Below are 24,435 nucleotides of genomic sequence, written 5' to 3'. Positions count from 1 at the left end.
TCCATTGGGAAAGATAAACATCTCCTTCATGTTTTCTCACTGACGTCTATGAAACTTGAAGCCCCTTCAACTTTGGATGCATTACTGGACATCTCATTGCAGTTCATGTAGAATTAAACCTTACTGTAACAACACACAAAATCTAAGTGAACTAAACCAGGGGTGTAAACGTAGTGAGATACATTCCAATATAACCTATATTTAAATCCCCACTCAGTTAAAGGAAGATCATGAGGCAAATTTGGCTGACAACTTCTGCCCAGTCTTCTTCACAGGGTTGTTGGGAAGTTTAAAAAAATAGGACAAGCTCATGTCTACAGGAAGTGAAAAGTCTGGTATTTCCACTACTACATACATCTTATACCCTATGCTTAGGGGTGCCCCCTTTCTTTATTTGTTTTGAAGCTCCTGTTTGATGTTTCTGGGGCAAGCAGTTTTCAAAATACTGCTCCACAAGCAACTGCCAGCACCAGAACAAAATAAATCAAATTAAAACTGCAAGACTGTCTGATGTAAATACATTAGTCTAGCTCTTGAACATCATTCTGAGAGGGGGAAAAAGAAAGAATAAAACAGCAGACTATTACTAAAATCTGGAATACCCCTTAACAGTGAGAAGTGGGGGAGTGGTAGATCCAGGAAACCCTTGCTTTGCTCTGTTCTGATAAGCAGGTCAATAAGCTGCACCGAAAATACCCACAAACTTTCCATTCGAAGCATGGTGCCTTGACCAAAACTGGTGCACCTGCAAAATCTATTGGCTAAGAAGATTGTGTGATAGGATGAGGTGCTGAAACCACTGCTGGGGGTGTTGCTGCTTCTAACCATAGCAGGAAGGGTGACAGATCATCTGAGCTCCACACTGGGAAGAAACATGCGCTGTGGTAACCACTGCTTGAGAAACCGTTGCAAAACCAAATGTCATGCCACATCCTGTTATCCCCAGAAGGCCCTCCTAGCTCCTGTTCTTGAAAGGGGACTATTGACAAGGACTTGTGGTGCAACTTAACATTTTCAGTATGACCTTCTGAAATGCCCTTGTGTCACAACAGTTGCTGGTGATGGGTTCTAAAGAGAACTATGTTGGTCTAGAGGTGAAGTTACTGTTTGAAAAGCAAGACATGGCAAGTTTTCCAGCATTGCCCCCAATATTCAATGTGAAATGAAGGATGTGAATTAAATTTAAAAGTCATCACCTGAATTTGACACTTGACCTCAAAGGTGAAGCACTTTGGATTTGCTGGTTGTTTTAGCAGGCATGAAACAAGGCATCAAGGATTGGCTGTTAAATAGAGTAAGATGCCAAACTAAACTAAACTAAACTATACTATTTAACACCCTCCACCAAAGAAAGTGCCACACTAACTAGTATCTCTGGATAGCAAGAATGGTCCTCCGTGCAGAGGATTCCCAATGTATAATAAATGAACTCCTGCAAAAGAAGAGTTGGAATGTAGACTTTGCCCTTCCATTGCCTTCTTTAACATATAATAAAGGGACTCCCAAAAAATGAAGAGTTGCAACATAGACTTTGCCCTTCAGTCATACCAAAAATTCCGGCATTATCTTCTTCACTGCAGGAATGCTTGGTTCCATTGAGAAGCATTCCAGTCTAAGGGTTTCCAGTAGTAGCTGGAGCAGACTCTCTGCACCCGGTCCAGCCACTTCAGGGCTCAACTTACTGGAAGAGAAGAGCCGGTGATCTGGTATCAGCATCCTCTATTATAATGAAAACCCATAACACATGAAGCACCAGAAGGGCAAATGCCTGTTTTCAGAACTGAGGGGCCTGTCTAGCATCTCAGTGTACTTGCATCTTGGAAGGCAGGACATTGGTTATCAATGCAAACATGATAAGTGTATTCAAAGGGAGTGACTCCTAATTTACATTCTTTCAAGTGCATTAAAATCAAAGGATGGGGGTATTTGGGAATGCCTCATTTGCTTCAATTCAATAGTTCAATAGTTCTTTGGACTTCAGGGTAGACCCCTCCTCTTTGGAATCCCCTGTCAAGGGAAGCCCTCTGGACTTGCAATTACAGGAGTCTGTTCCATATGCTTGTTCATATTCTTCCTTAAAATGGGTAGTTTTATTTGTTTTTATCAGCCTCTATCCTACTTGCTGTGTCATAGATTTTATATTTTTAACTCTCATTTTACTGCTGTAAAATGGGAGACTAAAGCATTTGCAAGTTGCAGGTGTAAAAGTAATAGAGATAATGCAAGAGAAAGGGATCAGGCACAGAGGAGGTGAATGCACATGCAGGGAATCCCAGGATGAAATCTTTCCAGTTAGGCACAGCTTTAATGAATAGAAGGAATTTGTATCCACTTCCATCCAGTCCTCCCACTTTCTCAGCGAAGTCACAGGGCCAGACTCGACTTTAGTTCAAAATTAACCTGTGTTTAACTGTAAATCGGATCTTTGTATCAACAAGTAATAAACAGGAAAACCTCGAAACTCTTTCTTGAGAAAAACCATGTACCGCAAAAGAGCTAGCTGCAGCTTTGCATTAGTTGGATCATAACTATTGTGAGGCTCATAAAAACATCTAAAGTGAAACACAGGAAACCCGGCACAAATGTTCTATGACTTTATTAAAAAAACAGCAGCAGCAGAGAATCAAAAGGAGAATGCATGGCAAACAATGTTTAGCTCTCTTAAAGTTTTAATACAAGAATTTAAATATAATCTTAAGACTGCACTACTGGTGGAAACTACTTGAGAGTATGCCTAGCTGAATTCAATAGGATACACTTCTGAGGAGGAAAATGCTTAAAAGTGTATTTCTCATCTGTCCCTTTGACAATCAGGGAGACTTTAAGACTGCAGTCCTGTGACTCACTAGGAATAATGACCGTTGAGATCCTCAGTACTTTTGAGGAGTCTATATAGGATTGCACTATAAGGCTGTAATTCCAAGCGTGCTTACTTCCATGCAAGCATGGTAAAACTGAAATGTAACACAGGAAATACTAAATAATAAAAAGCCCAGTAACTGTTTTTCAACCTAAAATGCAGCAGTGAAGTGTATCTTGAGAACACTGCTGATTCAAAGCAACTTTTAAGAAGTGAAGAGTGATCCAACATCCTACTCTGGACATTTGAGGATGAGAATGTTAATCTTTCTCTTCCAGGAATTCATTCACATCACTGGAGAGATCTGGATGTTCAGGTATGAGTTGCTTAGGCTGGCATAGGAGAGACAAGAAACGGAACAGAGCAGAAAATTAGACCTGGGCTGAATGCCTTAGCTTGAGTCTAGACAGAAGAGTAATAATTTGAGATCATGGCACAAGATGGGATCTTTGATTAAGAGGATTAGATGCAAGGGAAGATGGCAGGATTTGCATACCTTCAGTATTTTATTTATTTATTTAAAACTTTTATATCCTGTCCATACAAAGCAGTCTTAGGGCTGTCTAACAACAAAAGCACAGCATAATAAAAACCTGGTTAAAATAGATATTAAGTCTTAAAATAATGAGAAAATAAAAAGGTTGTGGCCAGGCACCAAAAAGAATTAAGAGTCAGTGCCAGGCACACCTCTCTGGGGAGCATGCTTTACAACTGGGGTGCCACCATGGAGAAGGCCCTTCTCTGGGTAGCCACTATCCTAATCTCCTCCAAAGAGGGCTCCTGAAGAAGGTCCTCCAACCCAGATCTTAGGGGGTGGGCAGGCATGTAAGGAAGGAGACCCTCCTTCAGATATCCAAGTATCTTCAGTAAGATGTGGGAAGAATCTGGGCAGGTGTTGTTCCTGAGTACAGGCATGCTGAAGTAGATTTCTACTTTGCTTCAATCCTTCAGGTTACAGGATTTGGGGGTTATTCACAGGGGCAAGTCCATTAGCACCAACCTCCCAACAGAGACTTCTTGTATTAGTGGAGGTTACTTTTAGAAATGTTCATACAAATTATATTTAAATAATATAGCAGAACTCACATCTTCTAAAATGGCAAAGTGGGAGATAAAACGGAGAGTAGTTTATTAGGCACATTCATCAGAAATTTCGCAAATATAAGGCCAAATATAAGAAGACAGGAAAATTGATCATGACTATCTTATCTGCTGTAAAGATACAGCAGTAAGGCAGCCCTGATGAAAGGAATTGCAGCCATAAATTGTACAGTGGAAATTTATTTATTTATTTAGAAAATGTCTATGCCGCCCCATTCGCCGAAGCCTCGGAGTGGCTCACATATAAATCAATTAAAATAATATACATTAAAAAATGTATTTTATTGGTTCATTACATTTCTACACTGCCCAATAGGCCATGGTTCTCTAGGTGGTTCTCAATAACTAAAAACTTTAAAAGTGTAAAAGTTCTAAACAGAGGTATAAATAAAGGAGAAAGTAAAAAAAAAACCTATAAGCTGTACAAAGATTTTAAAAATACAGTGTAGCACTTTAAATTGCTAAAACTGAATGTCTGAAATTGCAGGGAAAATAAAGAGGGCTCTTCCTGGTATCAGAAAGATTATGGCAGAATCACTGCCCATGATATATGCAATGAATATTGTACATTACCTTTTTCCTTAGCTTCAGGCCTAAAACAAATGCCCCGTACATGCTGCTCTTCAAAATGAGAAGAGTATACACGAGTTTTCCGAGATTGGCATGTATGATATAGTTCTCTAAATATCAAGGGCAGGAAAGAATAAATAAAATTATCACAGGGTAGGAGACTTGCAGAGTTATCGTAAGAGAGAGGCTAGTGAGTTTGCCACTAGCAAGGTGGTTTCAGGGCACACCTTCCACACATACAAGCCACCTGAGGCTTTTTCTTTGAGGGCTATACCACATGACAGCTACACGCATGAACATGTCTAACTCTCTAGCCCAGTTTTGAAGCAGAAGAAGCCCTTCTGGAGGGTTCTGTGAGCAGCAGAGATGTGGAAGGTTGCAAGTTAGATGTCTTTCGACAATTCCTCTACTCCGAACTCTTCTGATCATTGCCCAGAACTAGCTTCATGTGCATGTTTGCCATTGCAATCCTGCTTGGGGAAAAAAATACGCAGGCAGAAAGCCACTGGAAGAGGGAACTCAGCACATAACATTATCTAGATCGACGTGGAATTTGTGACATGGATACTCCCATTTAAAAAAAAGACTCAGCATATTTTTCGAACAGGAACAGTTTTGGTCAAAAGAAGGAAATGTTTTTTGGTGTTCCCCTCTCTATAAATAATGGTTCTCTAAATCATTCCCATCCAGGGGTCCTACCACCACTGAAATGTTTATTTCATTTCATTTAAGATTACTAAGATCATTTTCAGTGCTTCTGGGGCTGGACCCTCCTGTAGCTGGTATGTCTGGAAGCAAAAGCAGGTACTTAAAGGCTTGCAGAAACACATTTTCAAACTTTTGGATCTTTCTGATGCTTATCCAGGAGCTCCCATAACGTCTATGGAGGAAACATGCAAATACAGGGTGGCAGAAATTCTTAGTTGTTCAGATAAAACCTGATGATCTTTAATGAACCACAAGTGAGTAAGATCAGAGGAAACCAATAAAGATTTTCCTTTGGTTTTTTGTCCATTTATAACCTTATTTGGGGTGCAAAAACAATGTTTTGTTACACCCTACAATTACATCTATGGGGAGATGTGGGTCAGGCTGGAGCTTGGGGCCAATGTTCAGGGAGAGTTTCCAGAAATGACCACCCAGTGCAGAAAGAAATTCAATTTTATTTCAGTTGCCATGATGGTGGTATAATTAAGTATGTATAATATGCAGAACCACTCATGCTTGGAGCATTTCTTTTAGCGAATAATGCAAATAGTTCAGTCGTTCTTGTTATGGCAAGATATTATGAAGAAGCTGCTTTAAAGCATGATGTGGTTCTTGGAATGGGGAAGAGAAAACTAACTGGGTACTTCATAACTGAAGTTACACAAAGGAGCATCGAAAATGGGAACCCGGAGAGCCCTTACGCCCAGGGTCTGAAGTTGTGTAGTTGCATACAGGAGTCAATGCAACCCCAAATGCAATTATTTTGACCAAACCAATGCATATTCTACCATGACTGGATCCATCAGCAGACAAAGAAATGTGGATAGAGTATAGCTGTTTCCTAACCACAAGGATGGTCTTGATCAAGGGTTCTACTCAATGGAGATAAATTTATAATGGACTGGCTGTATGAAAACATTGTGGGGCAGAACCAAGGACTCCCACTAATTTGCAGCCTTAATGAACTCAGTCCCACCCATGTAACCTCCAATCTTCTGTGTGATGGAACACAGACATGTACAGGTGATGTGCAGTTCTAACATGCACATGGTGGGCATGTCGTGAGTGGAGCCGGCTGGAGCCGGGGGTCAGACTAGATGGCCTGGGAGCCCCCTTCTGGCTCACTCTGTTTCTATGTTTCTAAGCATGCTTGCCAGGTAGGTGCAGGCACCAATCTCTGCAGGGCTTCATTCTGAGCAAGGTCATTGTAAGGGCTGCTAGAAAATTTTGGATCATGGGGATTTTGAAGGAATCTACGCTTAGAAAGAACAGGAAAGCTTTACTTACTGTTGGCAATGTCACTGCTGTCCTCTGCTGAAAGCCAAAGGGAGAGGATGCAAATTAGCTTGTTGGTAGCTGGACCAACTTCCCCTTCCTTCACCTCCTGAGAGCCATTAGCCCTGGCATATGATGGAGGACTATTTGGGAAGTGGATTAGCTTTGAGGGAAAGGGGTTATCCTCCCCCTCCTCCCTTTGACTGTCCCCATGCACATGTGCAAATCAGTTACAGTCTGCTTGGCAAAAAGCCTTTCATTAGAACCCAACTGAAGGAATACATGTGAATTTCTCTCTGTGTGTGTGCATGTACAAATGACCTATTTCCTTTTGAATGGTGGGTGATTATCTCTGTCTAAGAATGTGAATGAATTTTAGGTGTTCAATCATGTGTTTGTGTGTGTGAATATATAAGAAATAAATTTCAGCCTGGTTTTAATCAGCATTTACTCTGTTCACACTTTCTGGCCTGAATGCAGACTCAGACACAATTTGCAGTCTCTCCATCCCATTTCCAAGCTTGCAAAGCCATTCTCAGTCCTCCAAAATGCATTGAACATCATGTGTACATTTGAGAGATGCACATGAAATAATGTATACTTGTAGGAAATGCGCACGAACAAGCTTTAATCTGTGGGAGAAGGATGCGTACATTTTAAAGATGTGAAAAATCAATGCACACATTTGGAAAGATATGCATACATGTTCATGCAGAAAGGAAAAAGAAGTTCAAAATCTGATATGAACTTCAGCTGGAATGTTCAAGGTAGAACTGTAGAACTTTGTTGAGGTCACATTTTGCTGATTCACACCTGCCTAGTTAGCTTTGATCTACCCACTTTTTCTGGAGGTACCAAGATAAGGCTCTCCAGTGCAACCTACCATGGACCAGCTATGCAAAAACGTTCTTGAGCAAAACCAACTGATTCTGAGGCTCAGTGGATGCGAACCTGTGAAGCCCTGTCCTCTGTGACAGAGGAAACAGAAAACCTGCAGCTCATAACATCTTTACCAGGAAGACATATCCAGACATGTGCATATTTCTCTGAAAAGAGGAGGATGATTTTGACTTACCATCTGCAGGCTGTGTGGCATTAAAATCTGCAAGCAGAAGAGAAAGAAAGCACATTAGGTATTTAGGACTTGAAGCAATGAGGTTACATCCACTCCCACCTCACCTCCCTTGCAGTTGGGTATTGATGTGTGTGTGGGGAATTTGGGGGCTCAGACAAGACCTAATAAAATGAAGTCAGAGAAATTGCAGAGTAGGATTTCCATTGAGTGTGTCTTGGGTGGTGTGTGAAAATAAATTGACCTTCATGTCACAAAGAGGAAGGTCAAGATCTCTTCTTGCAAATGCCAGAATGTAGGACATGGAATCGATTAGATTCAAGTTGCGGCAACTCAGATTCAGGCTGGATATCAGGAAAAGCTACCTCCCTGTCAGAGCAATATGGCAGTGGAACCAGCTGCCTGGAGAGGAGGTGGGCTCTCCCACACTGGGGACACTCAAAAAGAAACTGGACAGCCATCTGAGTGGGATGGTGTAACTTGGTGTCCTGCAACAGCAGGGGGTTGGACTCAGTGGCCTCCTTGGCCCCTTCTGGTCCTACTATTCTATGATTCTAACTCATATGCATAACTAGGAGTTTGTTTGTTTTTGAAAAATAAAGAAAGCCGGGATCTTCTGGATCGGCTCAGTTTTTATAGTTCATATATGCTGCATCTTGCTGAAGAATTGGGGTAAACTTGATTGAAAATTTTGATCATGAATCACGATCTACTTTGTTCAAAACTGTATTGGAGGAGCAGCATATTCCCAGCCTTGCAATGTATGGCTGTGAAAGCTGGACCATAAGGAAGCCTGAGCACCAAAGGATGGAAGCCTTTGGATTGTGGTGCTGGAGGAGACTCCTGCGAGTCCCTTGGACCGCAAGGTGATCAAACTGGGCAGTCCTAGAGGAGATCAGCCCTGACTGCTCTTTAGAAGGCCAGAACCTGAAGATGAAACTCAAATACTTTGGCCACCTAATGAGAAGGAAGGACTCCCTGGAGAAGAGCCTAATGCTGGGAACAATAGATGGCAAAAGAAGAAGGGGACGGCAGAGGATGAGGTGGCTAGATGGAGTCACTGAAGCAGTCGGTGTGAGTTTGAGTGGACTCCGGGGAATGGTGGAGGACAGGAAGGCCTGGAGTAATGTTGTCCATGGGGTTGCAGTGGGTCGGACACGGCTTCACGACTAACAACAACAACATTCCCAGCCTGGCTGTTTTAACCCCTACATTGGTTGTGCTTCCTTTGTAGGTGGATTTTACTATGCAAAATGGCACAATCCCCCACCAGCCATTGGGAACTGCAGCACTCAAATGTTTCTTCCGAGTTGTGAATCACTGGGGAGTTGTTCTTATAATATAGCTATCATGCAGAAGCATTATAACAGAAGTGAGATGGGCACGGTGAAACATTAGTTGTTGTTCACAATGGAGGTAACATGCATGGCTGCATAAAAAGGAAAGAGCACATAAAATCATCCACTTCATGATCTAAAATGACTTAGCTGTACCATGGCATACAGGCGAATAATTCTTTGGATGTGACTCAATTTGATTTTCCATACACAGACCTCTGAGGGCACAAAGTAAGAGAGATGAAAAGGTAGACTTGGAAAGAGCAGGGAAATCAGGTCTTCATTAAAACTTTCTGGACCATTCTACTGATTTCAATCTCCCTGAATACAAACACTTCTGACTTCTGTGTCACTAGTCACAGACATGTAGAGAAGACCTGCACTTCTGAATATATTTTCCAGGGAGCTGCAGTCAGTAAATTCTACATGACTTTCTTCTGAGCATGTTTATTTTGAAGATAACTGGAGAAGAGTTACCTGGCATGAGTTTAATTTGAAGGAATCCATGCTTGGAAAGAGCAGGATACTTACTGTGTGGAACGTCTGTGGGGTGAGGACCTGAAAGCAGAAGGGAGAGATTGAAGATTAGCTATTTAGGAGCCTCAGCGATGGTCCCACATCGTTTCCTCCCATCCACCTCCCCCACTCAGCACAAACCTAATAAAAAAGTGTGTGTGCATGCCATGCCAATAGGGGTCTTTAAGCCTATAAGAGGGAGAGGGTAGGGGGCAGTTCACCCACTTCCCCAAGCTGGACCCACTCCATTGGTATGAGGGGTCAAAGGGCTCTTGGCCTGGAAATGAGGCACAGGGAAGTACAGCTAGAAAAGCCAGGGAGTTTTGACTTACCTTTTTCGACCTCGGTGTCAGCACAGTCTAAAATGAGATGGGGGAGAATTCATGTAAGCAATTTAGGAGCTGCCCCACAACTAGTCCCCATCTTTCCTTCCCCCCATCAACTCTCAAGCAGCAATTGAAGAATGAAGGTCTCAGCAATGGAGGAAAAGGACAACCCTTTCCCTCCCTATGACCTCCCCCCATTCCATCTAGTCATCTAGTCTGGCAAACAAAATTGAATCAACCTTCTAAAACACAAGGCTTTTGGAGGATCCATGTGCAGGATTTGTGTGTCTGTGGGCATATGAAATGGGAAGATGCACAGCCTGGGTCTTGGCATAGGGGCTGGTGGTCACGCGTACATGGATGTGCGAATTCTACGGGTCAGAATAGCTGTGCATATGAACGCACACATTGTGTGCTGCACTCATTTTAGTAAGTGGTTAAGTATGCATGTGATGTGTAGATATGTGTGAAGGCACTGTGTGTGTGCGTGTGAGAGGGAGCACACAGTACGAAATGTGCTTATATGTTGGAAGGAGGGATCTATAGTTTTATTTATTTATTTATTTGCGTATTTTTAACCCATCCAATCACTACATGTCTCTGGATGTCTTACAACAATCAATCAATAAATACAATTTAATAAAATTATCATAATAATAACCCAAACATAATAATAATACTAATAACCCACAGCTGCAATAAAAACATAATTAAAATTTTAAACTTTAAATTACTGGGTAAATAAAAAGGTCATAACCTGGTGCTGGAAACCACAGAATGTCAGTGCCAGGAGGAGCTGGACCTCCTTTCTGAGGAATTTTGAGCCATCTCATATTTGTATGTGTGGCTGCCAAAATCTGGCACTGAACGCCCAGAATAAACGTAGTTCCTCAGGCCAGTCTTAGGTCCATCCAGTCATAGGCCAGTTGTAGGCCTATCATGGTCCAGTTGGCCAAAACTTCCTGGACCTCACCCAAGGCTCGCACTCATACACAGATCCAATGAACTCAAACCTTCTCCAGTAAGCACACTTGAGATCTTGTGAGTGGACAATCTACAGTCCTCACCGCATCCACATTTACCAGAAAGCTGGGGGCATTAAATGCCCCAGCTCTGTATTCTCAGCATTCTGTCTCAGCACAATGGAAAAGAGCAGGATGACCTTGGCTTACCATTGGTAATATCATTGCTGTCTGTGACTGAAAGCAGAAGGGAGAGACTGCAGGTTAGCTTTTGAGGCTTCTAGACAACATTCCCCCATCCTCCCTTCCCCCCCAAAGCCCCCCCCCCAGCAATTAGGCTTCCCTGTGTGGGTGGACAATTTAGGAGGGTCTTCGCTGTGAAGAAAAGGGACCCTTTCCTGTCTACTCTTCAGGACTTCCCCTTCAGTCCATGCACCACAGATATAGCCCTCATGTGCTTAAATCAGGGCTGAAGAGGCCAATGGAAAGCTCTTCTCCATCCTCATCACAGATATGTGTGGTTATGCACACCTATGTTGTGCACAAGCCTTTTTGTATAGATAGGTGAATGTACTTGCATGAATACATGTGAATTTTGGTGGCTGGGACATTTTGTGCATGTCAACACATCCTCACTGTCCTGCAGAACTCCCATGGAAGCTCTCCCGAGTGAGTAATACCTCAGCTTTGTGGGCATCCCATTTATTTTATATTCCCAGTTGCTGCCTTCTGCACCCCAGTCAGATCTGAAGTCAGTACATTTTTGAGTTTGAAACATGATTTGCAGGTGTGAAGAAAAGTGAAAGATGCATAGGGTTCAATGTGTACTTTGGGAAAAAGTGTGCCTGAATATATTTTTAACAGTATGAGAAGCTGTTCATTTCAAAATGAGCATGATTCCAGTGTATCACTAGCCAGAATAAAATAAATTATGGAAAATGATATAAAGGCTCTGAATTGACTCACTTTGTACAATACTCACAGGCTACTTCTTGGTGTGAGAATCAAGTGAACATGGCACAAGATATAGATCCTGAGTGAAGATACACACTACACTGTGCTCTGGTACAAACTTTATTGGCGAAATTCACTTCCACTCACCGTTAACTTGCACCATCGTTGGAAACCATGAGGATCCCTTCTCTCCCTTGAACCATGCTTTGCACTCATAAGTAGTTGCTGGTTTCAGCCACTCTTCACTGGGGACTCTTAAACGGCTGATAAACGAGTATTTGTTTGTATCATCATATTTCATGTCCTCAGTCTGTACCCCGTCTGTTCTTTCTTTGCCGTTCACATACCACTTCAATTTGATATCATTTGGATAGAACTTGGTGACCAAGCACACAATCGTGGCCTTCTTCTTTTCCTGAACTTCCCAACGGGATGGATGAAATGCTACCAGTATTGGGTCACTGAAAGCTATTGTTCCACCTGGAAGAGAAAGGAATGCATAATACACAGGGTTGACCTGCTGCCTGAATAAAGAGTGTGGCTTGGGGTGGCACCAGTTGGGTGACAATGTGGACACCTGACTGAGTATGGTGCATCTATGAATTGGTTTTGGCAAACTCCTTCTCAGATGGTGGGACTTCTGCCAAGAATCAGCACAGGAAGCCATGAGCAGGGTTCCATGCTTGGCCACGCTCCAATGTGTTGGCCGTTCCTTTCTGTGCCAAGCCCATGAGCTTCGGTCAGAACAGCTGATCAGCATGCAAAGGGTGGGACTGCAGGCCTGATCCTGAACCACTTTTCCTATGTTAGTTTCCCACAGAGGTACAGACTTTGGGATAATATTCCACTGTGTGTCCGTGTTTGCCCTTGTGCTTAGCCAATTATATGATAAGCCCTACAAATCAGGGTGAAATTCAGGCTTTTCTAAGGGCTGTTTCTCACCTTTCCCCCCTAAGTATTCACCAACAAGTCTTTTATATGTTCCTTTAAAAATGTAATGTGTGAATGCTGCTAACAAGTGCCCACCCACTCCATGCAGTATCCTGGAGCACTGGCTTGCTCTCCCTCTCAACAATCCCCTTTGAAATCAGAAGAGTTTCACACTTCCTCACACACACGCAGCTCCCTCCCTGCCACTTGAGCCTTCAGCTGGACTTGGGCAAATACAGAGCAAATTCCTCTTCTGCTGGCAAGTTGGCCGAAGTGGCCACTTGGGCTGGGGCAGGGGTGTGCCACAAAGCTGGCAGATGGAAAGACAGTTGTCTCTGAACCCTGATTGGAGCCTACCCAGGTTTGAAAGAGAGTCCTGCATGCTCAGGATATTTGGAATCAGACCCTTCAGGGAACCAGGATCTGCTCCCATTTCTCATGGGTACATTTGTGACAAACTGGCTTCATGACAAGCTAAGGTTTCCTTGGTATTCCTCTGGTGCATATGTTGAATGCACACCTGCAGAGTTAGTGCTTGTCTTCAGCTCTCTTAAAGCATATCCTTTGTTCTTACTATTTCATGCTGTTTACTTATATATTTATTTTTAAATTTATATGCCGTCCACTAGTCCAAAGGAATTCTCTAGGTGCCTTACAATAAAACTGGTACTTACAAATGCCAAAACCACCAACAGCAAAACCAATGATAATAAAATCAATTTTAAATTGTATAATAAAATCAATTTTTAAACACTAAGCACTGATAATTATATTGAGTAAGCAGGACAACAAAATAACCTCATAAATAACAGATCACAAATTAATTAAAATACTCAGAGAAGACCTGATGCTGAGATGAGAACAGTGTTGTGCCAGGTGAATTGCAGTGTGTGGCCACTGTAAAAAATGCTAATTACATGCTGGGCATAATTAGGAATAGATAATAAAACTGCCAAGTTATTACTCTCCCTGTATGACTCCTTGGTGCGAAGTGTTGTATTCAGTTATTATTAGCTCATCTGAACAAGGACATTATTGAATTATTAAAGATACAGAGAAGGACAATGAAAATGATCATGGGATTGGAGAAACATCTTTATGAGCTGCTCAGCTTAGAAAAAAGGTAAGTAAAGGGATATATGATGCTCCCATGATAGGAGTATTGTGTTCAGTTCTGGGCTCCACATTACAGGAAGAATATAGAGTCAGTGCAGCATAGGGCCACAAGGATGGTGGCCGGATTGCAGGGGAAGCTGTATGAGGCAAGACTGAGGAACCTGGGTCTTTTCAGCCTGGAGAAGAGGAGACTCTGAGGGGATCTGTTGGTGACATATGGGTACATGAGGGGGTGCCACACAGAGGTGGATAGAGACCTGTTCTCCCCTGCAGATGAAGGCAGGATGCTCTCCAACAGAGCTAAGCTCAGGGAACCAAGGTTCAAGGTGGATGCCAGAAAGTACTTCCTGATGGTTAGGACCCCAAGGGTATGGAATGGGCTTCCATGGGAGGTGGTTGAGACCCCATCAGTGAGGATGTTCAAGAATAGGCTGGACATGCACATGGTAGGCATGGCATGAGTGGAGCTGGCTGAAACTGGGGGTCAGACTACATAGCCCAGGAGGTCTCTTCTGACTCGCTCTGTTCCCATGTTTATATGAAAGAGTTATTTGAAATTATGCATGTAGTAGAGAAAATGGAGAGGGAGCTATTTTTCTCCCTCTTCCAAACACTCGACCTTGTGTCATCCTATGAGGTTGATTGGGGGAAGGTTTTGGGCAGACTAGAGAAAGTATTTCTTCACACCGTTAATGTTAAATTATGGAATTCATTGCCACATGAAATAGTGATGGCCACTGATCAAGATGGCTTGAAAAAGGGATTGGACACATGCATGGAATTAGGGACTATCTGACCCTACTAGCCACACTGACTATGTGCTATCTCCTCCACTAGAGGTGGAATGTTGGAATACCAGTTATTGATGGGCTCTTGCACCCATCCTGCCTGAAGAATCCTGTGAGCAGTTGGTTGCCACCCTGGGTATGGAGTGCTGGACTAGATGGACCTGATCCAGCATGGCTTTTCTTAGTTTCTTATGTTCTTATTCCAAGGCCTAGAGATGGATAAATCCCTCAGAATTCTTGAAGAAATAAACCCATTCCTTGGAATATTCCCTCTAACACAAAGATGACTTCTGTCATGATCATCTTCAAATTTGTTTTGTGCTTTATAAATGTTCTCCTCCTTGATATCAAGGTGGACAAATACAAGTCCGTCCGTCTTTCTTTCTTTCTTTCTTTCTTTCTTTCTTTCTTTCTTTCTTTCTTTCTTTCTTTCTGCTTTTGACCACAGCATAATGGTTCCAGAGAGATTCACCTGGCACCAACACTTCTTTTCTCTTGGCACCAGGCAAAAACCCTTTTATTCTCCCACTATATTAATTGCTAATTTGTTTTAATCTGTGGTTTTACACCTAACACTGCATGCTGTGCTACTTTTATCTTTATTCTATTTTATTGTTGTTGTGAACTGTCCCAAGACATTTGTGATGGCACAGTATACAAAAGTTTTAAATAAATACATAAATACATGATAGCTATGTTTTTAATGGATTACATGATAGCGATGATAGCTATGTTTTTAATGGAGTTGGAAACAATACTAATACCTAGTAGCTAATCATAGCCTTTACAGCAGCCATACATAAGTGCCTCTCCTTTTTTCCACACTTTCTTCAGATCAAACATGATTTGCAGGTATTTAAAGATTAAGCACGGACAAAAAAGTTCATTGTGAGTACATGCAACACAAGTGTTCATTCTTTAACACCTCTCACCAGCTTTAAACCTTAATTCCATGTATGAAAAAATCCTTCCAGTTCAGTTTTGAACTATGTTCTTCCCAGTTCTCACCTTCTGGACTGAACAGAGAGCCAAAAACTGTTTGCTGTTGCTGTCTATACATTTCCAAGTTTGTGGTATGAGTTGGGGACCAAAAAATAAAATAAATAAATTCAAGATCATGTGGACATTTGCAAAATGCAGATGGAGAAATGCATAATTTTAAACAATATGCACAGATGCACTTGAGTACATGGAAGCAGAATGCATACTTTCCACAGATGCACAGCTGATGAGGATGCTCTGAAAAGTTATGCACAGATATTTTTCATGAAAAATTAAAAAGCAAAGTGAGCAGTCTGATACTAATTAGAGTCAGAATGAGCTTTAGAGTGGAATTTGGAGAACTTGGGTGAGCAATTTCCCATCGCTCGGGTATGATTAGTTAGATGTCTGTGGAACTTAGCGTGAGACCATGCTAAGCGTATTATTCAACATTCAGTTTTCCGCACTGTCCCTTATTAAGCAAAGGTATCTTAGAAGAAGCATGTAAATGAACTCCCCACAACAGCTAGAGAAGATCTTACCTGTGACAATAACTCTGGTCCCACTTCCAAAATCTGTAAGGCCATAATTATCACAGAGGTACAAGGCAATATGAAAACCCCTTTCCTTTTAATCCTGGCTGGCAAATTCCAGACTTGTACCTACAGCAGGTAATTTCAGACTGTGTTCCTTTTGCAATCAACACAGATTTTAACTGAAGGCGTTTGGCCAATTTGAATCCTGTTATACAAAGGTAGAACAGAGGGGAGCAATTGGAGATCTTGAGGCCAAATCTGGATATTTGCCTTTTCCACCTTTGCAATCCCATAAATAGGTGGCATAAATCTGACCCACTGGCCCTCCCTATCTACCAAGATCTGGAAAATAAATCTCTATGTTCTATTGCCATCTTTATTCGTTAATCCCATGCATGAAAAAACCAAAATCTTCCAGTGAAATTTTTGATCATGCTTTCCCTAGTTCTCACCTTCTGGACTGAGAACAAATGCAACTGCAGTCTGTTCTTGCAATCCATATATTTCCAAGCTCGCAGGGTGGGTTGCAGAAAAATGTACAGCTGATAAGTATGTTCTGAAAAGCTACGCTCTGATTATTGTTCATCCAAAGAAAAAAGTTTGTGCTCTGATACAGATTGGAGTAAAAATAAAGTTCAGGATAGATTTAGATGAATTTGGTGAGCTGAGGTTTTGCAGATTTGCACCAAGTTATTCAGAAATCCGTGGGACGTAAAATGAGAACCTTTATATTACTATATATTCAAAATCTTACACTTTGCTCTTTCCTTATCAAAGGCATTTCAAAAGAAGTATAAAAATGACACCTCCCCATCACACACACGCATACAATTTTAGGAAAGATCTTACCTAAGACAATAACTCTAGTTCCAGTTCCGAAGATCCAATCATAACACAGAGGTACAAGGCAATATGAAAACCCTTTTTCTTCTAACCTTGAGCAGCAAATTACAAACACGTAACTTTGCTATGTACTGTTGCATTCACACGGCATTCCTTTTGTACTCAAGATCGATTTTATTTGAAGAGGTTTGTGCTATTGGAGGTCTATCACATAGAGGCTGAAAAAATTTGATGTCCCCAGGATGAATCTGCTCCTTTCCAACTGTGGTGTTCTGGAGAAAAGACTGGGAATAAACTAAGTATTGGCTGTAGCTGAGGAACGTCTGGTCAATCGATCATATGAGTAAGGGTGGTGAAAATCTGAATTGGATGAGTACATTCTGAAAAGTTATGCACAGATATTTACAGACAGCAAAAGAATAAAAAGCAGAGCTAGCGCTCTGATATAGATTGGAATCAGAATCAACTTCAAAATGGACTTTGGAGAACTTGGGTGAGCTGCTTGTTGATTTGCACATTGTAAATCACTTTTGTTGGTTTGCACATTGCTCAGACATTGCTTTTCAGTAGACAGTGACAATGATATACTCTATGACTATAAATTTAAAATCTTAACTTTGTCACTTCCTCATCAAAAGGAACTTCAGAAGGAGCATGCAAATGACCCCCCTTAAACAGTTAGAAAACATCCTACCTAAGACGATAACTCTGGTTCCAATTCCAAAGATCCAAGGATCAGATAAGTAATATCACAGAGGTACAAGGCAATATGAAAACCTCTTTCTCTCTGATCATGGGCAGCAAACTACAGAATTGTAACATCACCATGTATTTTCTACAGTCAAATGCATTTCAAGAAAAGAGGTTTGGGCAATCTGAGTCCCATCATACAGAAGGAAAACAGGGAGAAACAACTGGAGATGATGAAGCCAAATCTGGAAACTGAAGGGGTACCACCCTGGCCCTCTTTAGCTTCAGTATTCCAGAGAGGATAAAGTAAGTGGAAGCTGCAGTTGTGGGACTTCCAGTTAATCCATGTAACATAGAAACATAGAAACAGAGTGAGTCAGAAGAGGCCTCCCGGGTCATCTAGTTTGACCCCTGGCTCCAGCCGACTCTGCTCATGACATGCCTACCATGTGCATGTTCAGCCTATTCTTGAACACCCTCACCAATGGGGCCTCAACCACCTCCCGTGGAAGCCCATTCCATGTCCTAGGGGCCCTAACTGTCAGGAGGTACTTCCTGGCATCCACCTGGAATCTTGGTTCTCTGAGCTTTGCTTCATTGGAATGTGTCCTGCCCTCCTCTGCAGGGGAAAAAAGGTCACAACCCACCTCTGAGTGAGACCCTGTCACATACCTGTATGTTGCTAACAGGTCCCCTCAGAGTCTCCTCTTCTCCAGGCTGAAAAACCCAATTCCCTCACTCTCACCTCATATGACTAACACTGCAAACCAGCCACTGTCCTTGTGGCCCTTTGCTGCACAGATTCCAACCTTGCTATATCCCTCTTGTAATGAGGGGCCCAGAACTGAACACAAGACTCCAGTTGTGGTGTACCAGAGTCATATATAGCTGTAGTAATACCTATCTCGATCTAGAAGCCATGCTTCTGCTATGCATCCAAGGGTGGTGTTTGCCCTCTTGGCCATTGTGTCACATTTCTGGCTCATGTTTAGCCTGCAGTCGACCAGCATCCTGAGATCCTTTTCACAAGTGCTGTTCTCCAGCCACTTGTCCCCTAACCTGTACTTATGACACCCATTCCTATGCCCCAAGTTCAAGACCTTGCACTTATCTATATTGAATGCTATCCTGTTGTCCTTGGCCCACTTCCATAGTCTGTCAGATCTTTTTGGATCTGGAGCACCTGCTCCTCAGTTGCAGCCACCACCCCATTTTAGTATTGCCTGTGAATTTGATCAGCAGATCAAATTCACCCCCTCTTCCATGTCATTGATGAAAAGATTAAACAGAATGGGTCCCAAGATAGAGCCTTGGGGGACCCCAAAGATGCATACATCCATTTACACCTTTCCAAAGTGGGAAAAGAAGATGCAACCATTTTCATGCTTCCAGGTGCTGAATATGAAAAATCTCTGTCACCTTGATCTGATGTCAATATCCATATTATATTATAGTGCATCTCTATACCACCCATAGTGAGAGTTCTCTGGCTGGTTCACAACATTTAAGTCACCCATTCAAATTTCAGCCAGGCTCAAACTTGCTTAGCTTCTAGGATTGGGCAGGATCAGGCACTTCAGGCTATACAGAAGTTATGGTAACAAGTAAGGGTGGTCCAAATCTGATAGCCTGTCCTTATTTATTTGTTTTTTATCCCACCACATTAGCAAATGCTGCTCCTTTTTGTAGATGCCTCCAGTAAATCTCCCACAACCAAATCCTGCACCACTCACAAAACAAAACCGTACTCTTTAATCCCAAAGGGCTACTTTTCTCCATGGAGACTTCCATCTTAGGTTTCATCCTCAGATAGATCTATATTTCTGAGTAAAGTCCTTCAGGATCTTGGACAATATGATGCAATATAACAAACCCACCAACATACTCTAAACCCCATATTCTTTAAATATTCCAGTGTTAACTCCTCTGCTTAAATAGCAGAATCCCTCTCCATTTTTCTGACTCTTCTTCTATTAGTGGTACATGAGAACCACCAATGCAGCCATTATTTACATAGCACTTACATATCAATGTTTCTTTTTCTTACTTCCTTACTTCTTTACTTTCTCTTTCTCCACAATCATCTTATTTCTTCCAGAGATTTCCAGTTATTCACAACTTGCCAGTTATTTACATCCTTCTTACCTAGTATCGTAACTAGCGCTCCTTTCCCGAAGACATAGTAACACAGCGTGACATCTCTGTAGATAAACCTGCTCTTTTATGAGCCAGAAAAGCTTGCACCAATGTTACACATATGCCAACAGGGAGTCTTCTGACACTTCTGACATCTGATCTCCCCAGGAGCAGTGCTGAGGATGAACTGGGTGTGGGCCTCAGGCCCACAAGAGCAAACTATGGCACATGCAATGGTGTGGAAAGGAAGCAATTTGATTTTGGAAGGAGAATGGGGGAGAAGCAGGAGGTGAACAATATGGCCCGAAAGGAGCTAACCCACAAAGATCATCAAGGCCTCCATATTTTTATTTCAGCAAGTGTCCAAGGACAGCAGTGGGAATCGCATGAAAGATTCAGGGCTCCAGTCCTTGTAGGCCATTCCCGAACACTGTTTCTGGAGCTCCTATCTCTGTTTTCCAGTGCCAAAATCCTTGATTTCACCTGCTGTGGTATATTTTTTTGCTCTCAAGTAGCTTGGCCTGCACTCACTTGTGAAACAGCATTTCATATTAGAACTAGATATCAATATGAGGGCAGCTAAGAATTCCCAGCACTGCTTTAACTTTTGTAATGCATGCATAGGGGCTGGGAAAGGAATTTTCAAGAAAGAAGGAACAAGTGGTGGGAACACTTATTCCCTTGCACATGCTTTGAATGTTAATATAACAAACATTGTCTACATTTGTCAATGTAACAACACGGAGACAAAAGGCATGCTAGATTTACCAGTGTCAGCACTTAGGTTTACCTCCTGCTCCTAGGCCAGCTGGTCAAAGCTGAGAGAGTTTCAAGAAGGATCAAACAAGAAACCAATTTAGTCCAGAGCTCAACTCACACAGTCTGTCATTCCAAGCACCCAGGTGACTCAGAGGTGTCAGAATGTAGTCCAAGTGGGTAGAGGAAAGTTCAACAGACTACTTGGTTGGATGGAACAAAGCAAAATAAAGAGGAACAGTTATTTTCAGAAGCTGTCTGGTTCTAGCTGGACTAATTTGTAGTTGGTCCTAAACCAGGTCAGCATGCTGCTGTTAAGAGAAGCCTTGTACTGTGTTCTTGTTAAAATTCTGCTGCTTGTGTTTGATGCCGCACCTTTCTGAGGGGTGAATGGTCTCCAACTCTGATTTCTATGCTTGGTTAGGAATAGCTCTGGATAGGCAATATGCTCTTCTAGAAAAAGGCCATCAGCCAAAGCCTCTAGCTCCAATTGGTTCTTCCAGTTCTGTATATTCTCTTCCTCCTCTTCTTCAGAATAATCCTTCAGGTAGGGCATGCTAGCTCATTGGATATATCTTTTCTTACCTACAAAACTCAGTACGGATTCTGATCCAAAGAACCAGTAGATGCACAGCCATATAGTTCTTACAATAAATCTTTTCAGTTTACCCAATAGAAACCAATGGCCTCCTCTGCTTACGGCTGACAGAAAGCCATTCCCACAATGTTACCATCATACTCTGCCACTGTTACATAACTTACCCAATGTTGGCAGCACATGAAAAGGAATAAGAAATCAAAGAGATTTGCTTCCTCTGGACCTGTCACAATTATTTAATTCCAGAACATGCTTTATCTAAGGCATCTGTTTCCTGATGCCATTTTTTCTCTCTGTTCTTGAATTCCTTTGAAATCAAGGCTTAACTGAAAAGAGAGCTGTGCTGAGGCCATTGGTTTCATGTTCTTAGATCTTATACAACATGTTAAGCATGCACAAATATTTTGTTTCAGTTGATGAATAATTGGAAAATGTGTCATTCATAATCCCAAATGTGAGCACAAATGGAAGCACAAATTCCCAGCATAAGTTTGCAAATCCATGACCTAGCATTTGCGTTCACAAAATAGCTCCTTAAACATACACAACAATATCAAAATTCTCACCCCTCCAAAAAAATACTATATTAGGACTGACTCATACATGTATAGTGATATTTACATGCCCATAAATGATTCTTTCTGTGTCTAACACTGCAAATCTTGTTGCTGCCATTTGCTGTTGACTCTTCCATGTCTCACACTGCAGTTGTGTGCTGACACAGCATCTGTGACTTACAATGCCCATATGAATGAATGCCCTACAAATATCCTGCTTTTCACAGCCCTGGTCAGGAATAACCTAGTTTCCCTAATCTGGTTATCTCCTGGACCAGATCACTCTCTAAGTGGGGCTGCCCTGAATATTCCTTGGAAGATGCAGTTTCTGTAGGATGTGGCAGCCAGATTAATGACCAAGAACAGGCAATCTAAGCATACAAAAATTGTTCTGGCCTGTGTGATTGGTGGCCTCCATGTTTCCGAGCCCAACTCAAGGAACTGGTTTTAACCTATATGGCCCCACAGGGTTTTGAATCACAAGGACTCTTCCAACCACAATGTACCCATCCACTAGTGAGACAAGCAATTCAAGAGTGGGTGCTATAGAAAATAAACAAACAAATGTGGAAAGAATCTGGTTTGTGGGTGGGAATAGACCAATTTTCTCAACTTGACTCTCTGGATTCATGCTTGTTTCTTTTCTGCCCTAAGTCCACCTCATTTTGAGGGCTTATGGAATCAAGGCCAAGGAGACCACAAGCCCAGCTTGCACACAGGCTGCCTACTGCTTGTGTACCTGCTGTGCAACAGATTTCTGCCTGCAGAAGTTGTGTCCATTGTGTGCTTTGCACAAAGAAGGGGTCCACCAATGTTCTCGAGTGTTTGCAGACTTGATCTTGGCTCAACCTGGCAAGGGCCAATCATGGGAAAGAAATGTGGAGAAGGTAATGGAGCTGGAGTCTGGCTTTCATATCCCTCTTCATGTCCCTACCAGACACTGCATATGACATTGGAGGACTTCATTAGCGGCTGAGCAAGTGGCAAGAGGGCCCTCTGTGTTGTAGCCCCTGAAATATGGAGGTTGCTTGCTTATTTATATATTTATTTAAAAATTCTATCTGTTTAGAGAGTCTTCGGGCTAGTATAGTGCAATATAAGTTAAACAAATAAAAATGCTGCCCACTCATCACAATGGATTCTCTAGGAAGCTTGCAATAAGATCTATATTAAGAAATGCTAAAAACAACAATGCTGAAACCAATTATAATAAAATCACATTAATTTTAACACTAAACTTTATAATTATATCAAGTAAGCAGGTCAAAAAAGTATCAGCATATGTAGCGGTTCTCAAATCAATTAAAATATTCAGAGAAGAGATTGTACTGGTTTGGACTCTCCAGTTGTTACAATATGATTTGTGTTTTTTTAAACATCATTTTACAATGTTATTACTGTTGTGCTATTTTATATTGTATTTTATTGTTTTTATTAACTGTCGTTCATTGTCCAGATAGCTTCAGCTATTGGGTGATAATAAATAAACAAATGAACTATGTATTGCAGCTAAACGAAATTGGAAAAGCAGTATCAGCAAAGGAGGGAGTTTTGCCAAACTTTAGATTCACTTCCTCTCGCTGTGCCTCTGGCACAGTAATACACAGCCGAGTCCTCTGATTTCAAGTTGTTCATCTGCAGAAACAGTGTGTTCGAGGGGTTGTCCCTGGAGATGCTGAAGCGCCCTTTCACTGGGTCTGCATAATGTATAGTACTACCAGCCCAGTATGAAATAGTTGCAATCCATTCCAGTCCCTTCCCGGGAGCCTGTCGCACCCAGCTCATCCAGTGATCTCCAAAAGTGAACCCGGAGGCTTGGCAGGAAATTCTGAGAGAATCTCCAGGCCTTCTTACATCTCCTCCAGACTCCACCAGCTGGATCTTTGATAGGGCACCTAGAAAGGAAGAAATATTAAAGCGATCAGCTTCATATTAATATAGAGAATGCACCTGTCTTCATTTTGAATGTAGAAAAATACCTCCGAAGTGCGCTAAGAAGAAAATAAATAAAAACCAAAGCATCATCTTTCTCTCTGCTTCTTTTAGGGTGATTGATTGGCGAGTCGTTGTGCAGACAGGGTGAAGTTGGGGAAGGAGAGAGAACGCACCTGATTTAAAGCGGAAGCTGCCCTTGTATTTGCATACAGCTATATATAAAAGTGTAACACAGAACCCTGGTTGCCAGAATGTCTTGATGTATGCCCAGTGAGCATGGTTCAGTTGCTGGCAGACAATTGGATGCATCAAGAATGGTGATGACTATTCTAAAACATTAAAACAAAATGCAGCATTTCAACAATGAAAGAAAGAGTGGATAAGGATGGATATTAGGATGTCCACTAAGGACAACTGAAGTTTTAAAATCATCTGTCTTCTGACTCTGGGTCAAAATCTTGGAGTGGATGTAAATGATCCTGTACTGTGTAAATGACTTCACAAGTATCTTGTCTCCGGTCATGTGACAAACAGTGATTATGGAAGAGGTGATGGTCCCCTGGAAAAGGAGAGTGTTATATAAATGTACAAGGTGTAATTGAATGGCAACCAGGCATTATATGGTCCAGATGCCATATAATGCTAGAGGGACAAAAAGGAATTGGGCTGGTGCACCATGCTAATTCCTACCTGCACCTGAGCCACCTTCCCTCCCCATTGCAGGTGCTCTATGTGGGCCATCAAAAATGGCTTTGAGAAAAATTCTCAGGCTTGGTGGTGCCATCTCCCATTCTGCATCTCCCTCTGGCCACTGGTTGAACAGAAGCCTATGAGATCAGGGTGGGGTGGGATCAATAGGATTTTGCCTAAATGAAGTACAAAATAGGT

At 42.0% G+C, this 24,435-nt stretch overlaps 1 protein-coding gene across 1 annotated transcript; it reads right to left on the bottom strand.

The window, feature by feature from the left end:
• Nucleotides 1–2,595: 2,595 nt before the first annotated feature.
• Nucleotides 2,596–23,619, bottom strand: LOC123020118 (Ig heavy chain Mem5-like; the record flags this gene model as incomplete). Its single annotated transcript, XM_044423546.1, has 12 exons — nt 2,596–3,192; nt 4,535–4,641; nt 6,527–6,553; nt 7,590–7,616; nt 9,455–9,481; nt 9,772–9,798; nt 10,938–10,964; nt 11,829–12,161; nt 16,039–16,089; nt 21,765–21,782; nt 23,199–23,507; nt 23,592–23,619. Coding segments are annotated over 12 exons (1,053 nt in total), but the record flags the coding sequence as incomplete, so codon positions are not given.
• Nucleotides 23,620–24,435: the final 816 nt, after the last annotated feature.

Source organism: Varanus komodoensis, unplaced genomic scaffold, assembly GCF_004798865.1.
Source record: "Varanus komodoensis strain SLA01 unplaced genomic scaffold, ASM479886v1 scaffold140, whole genome shotgun sequence".
Classification (NCBI taxonomy): Eukaryota; Metazoa; Chordata; class Lepidosauria; order Squamata; family Varanidae; genus Varanus; species Varanus komodoensis.
The sequence above is the reverse complement of the archived record's forward strand: the minus strand, read 5'-3'. Positions and strand labels throughout refer to the sequence as shown.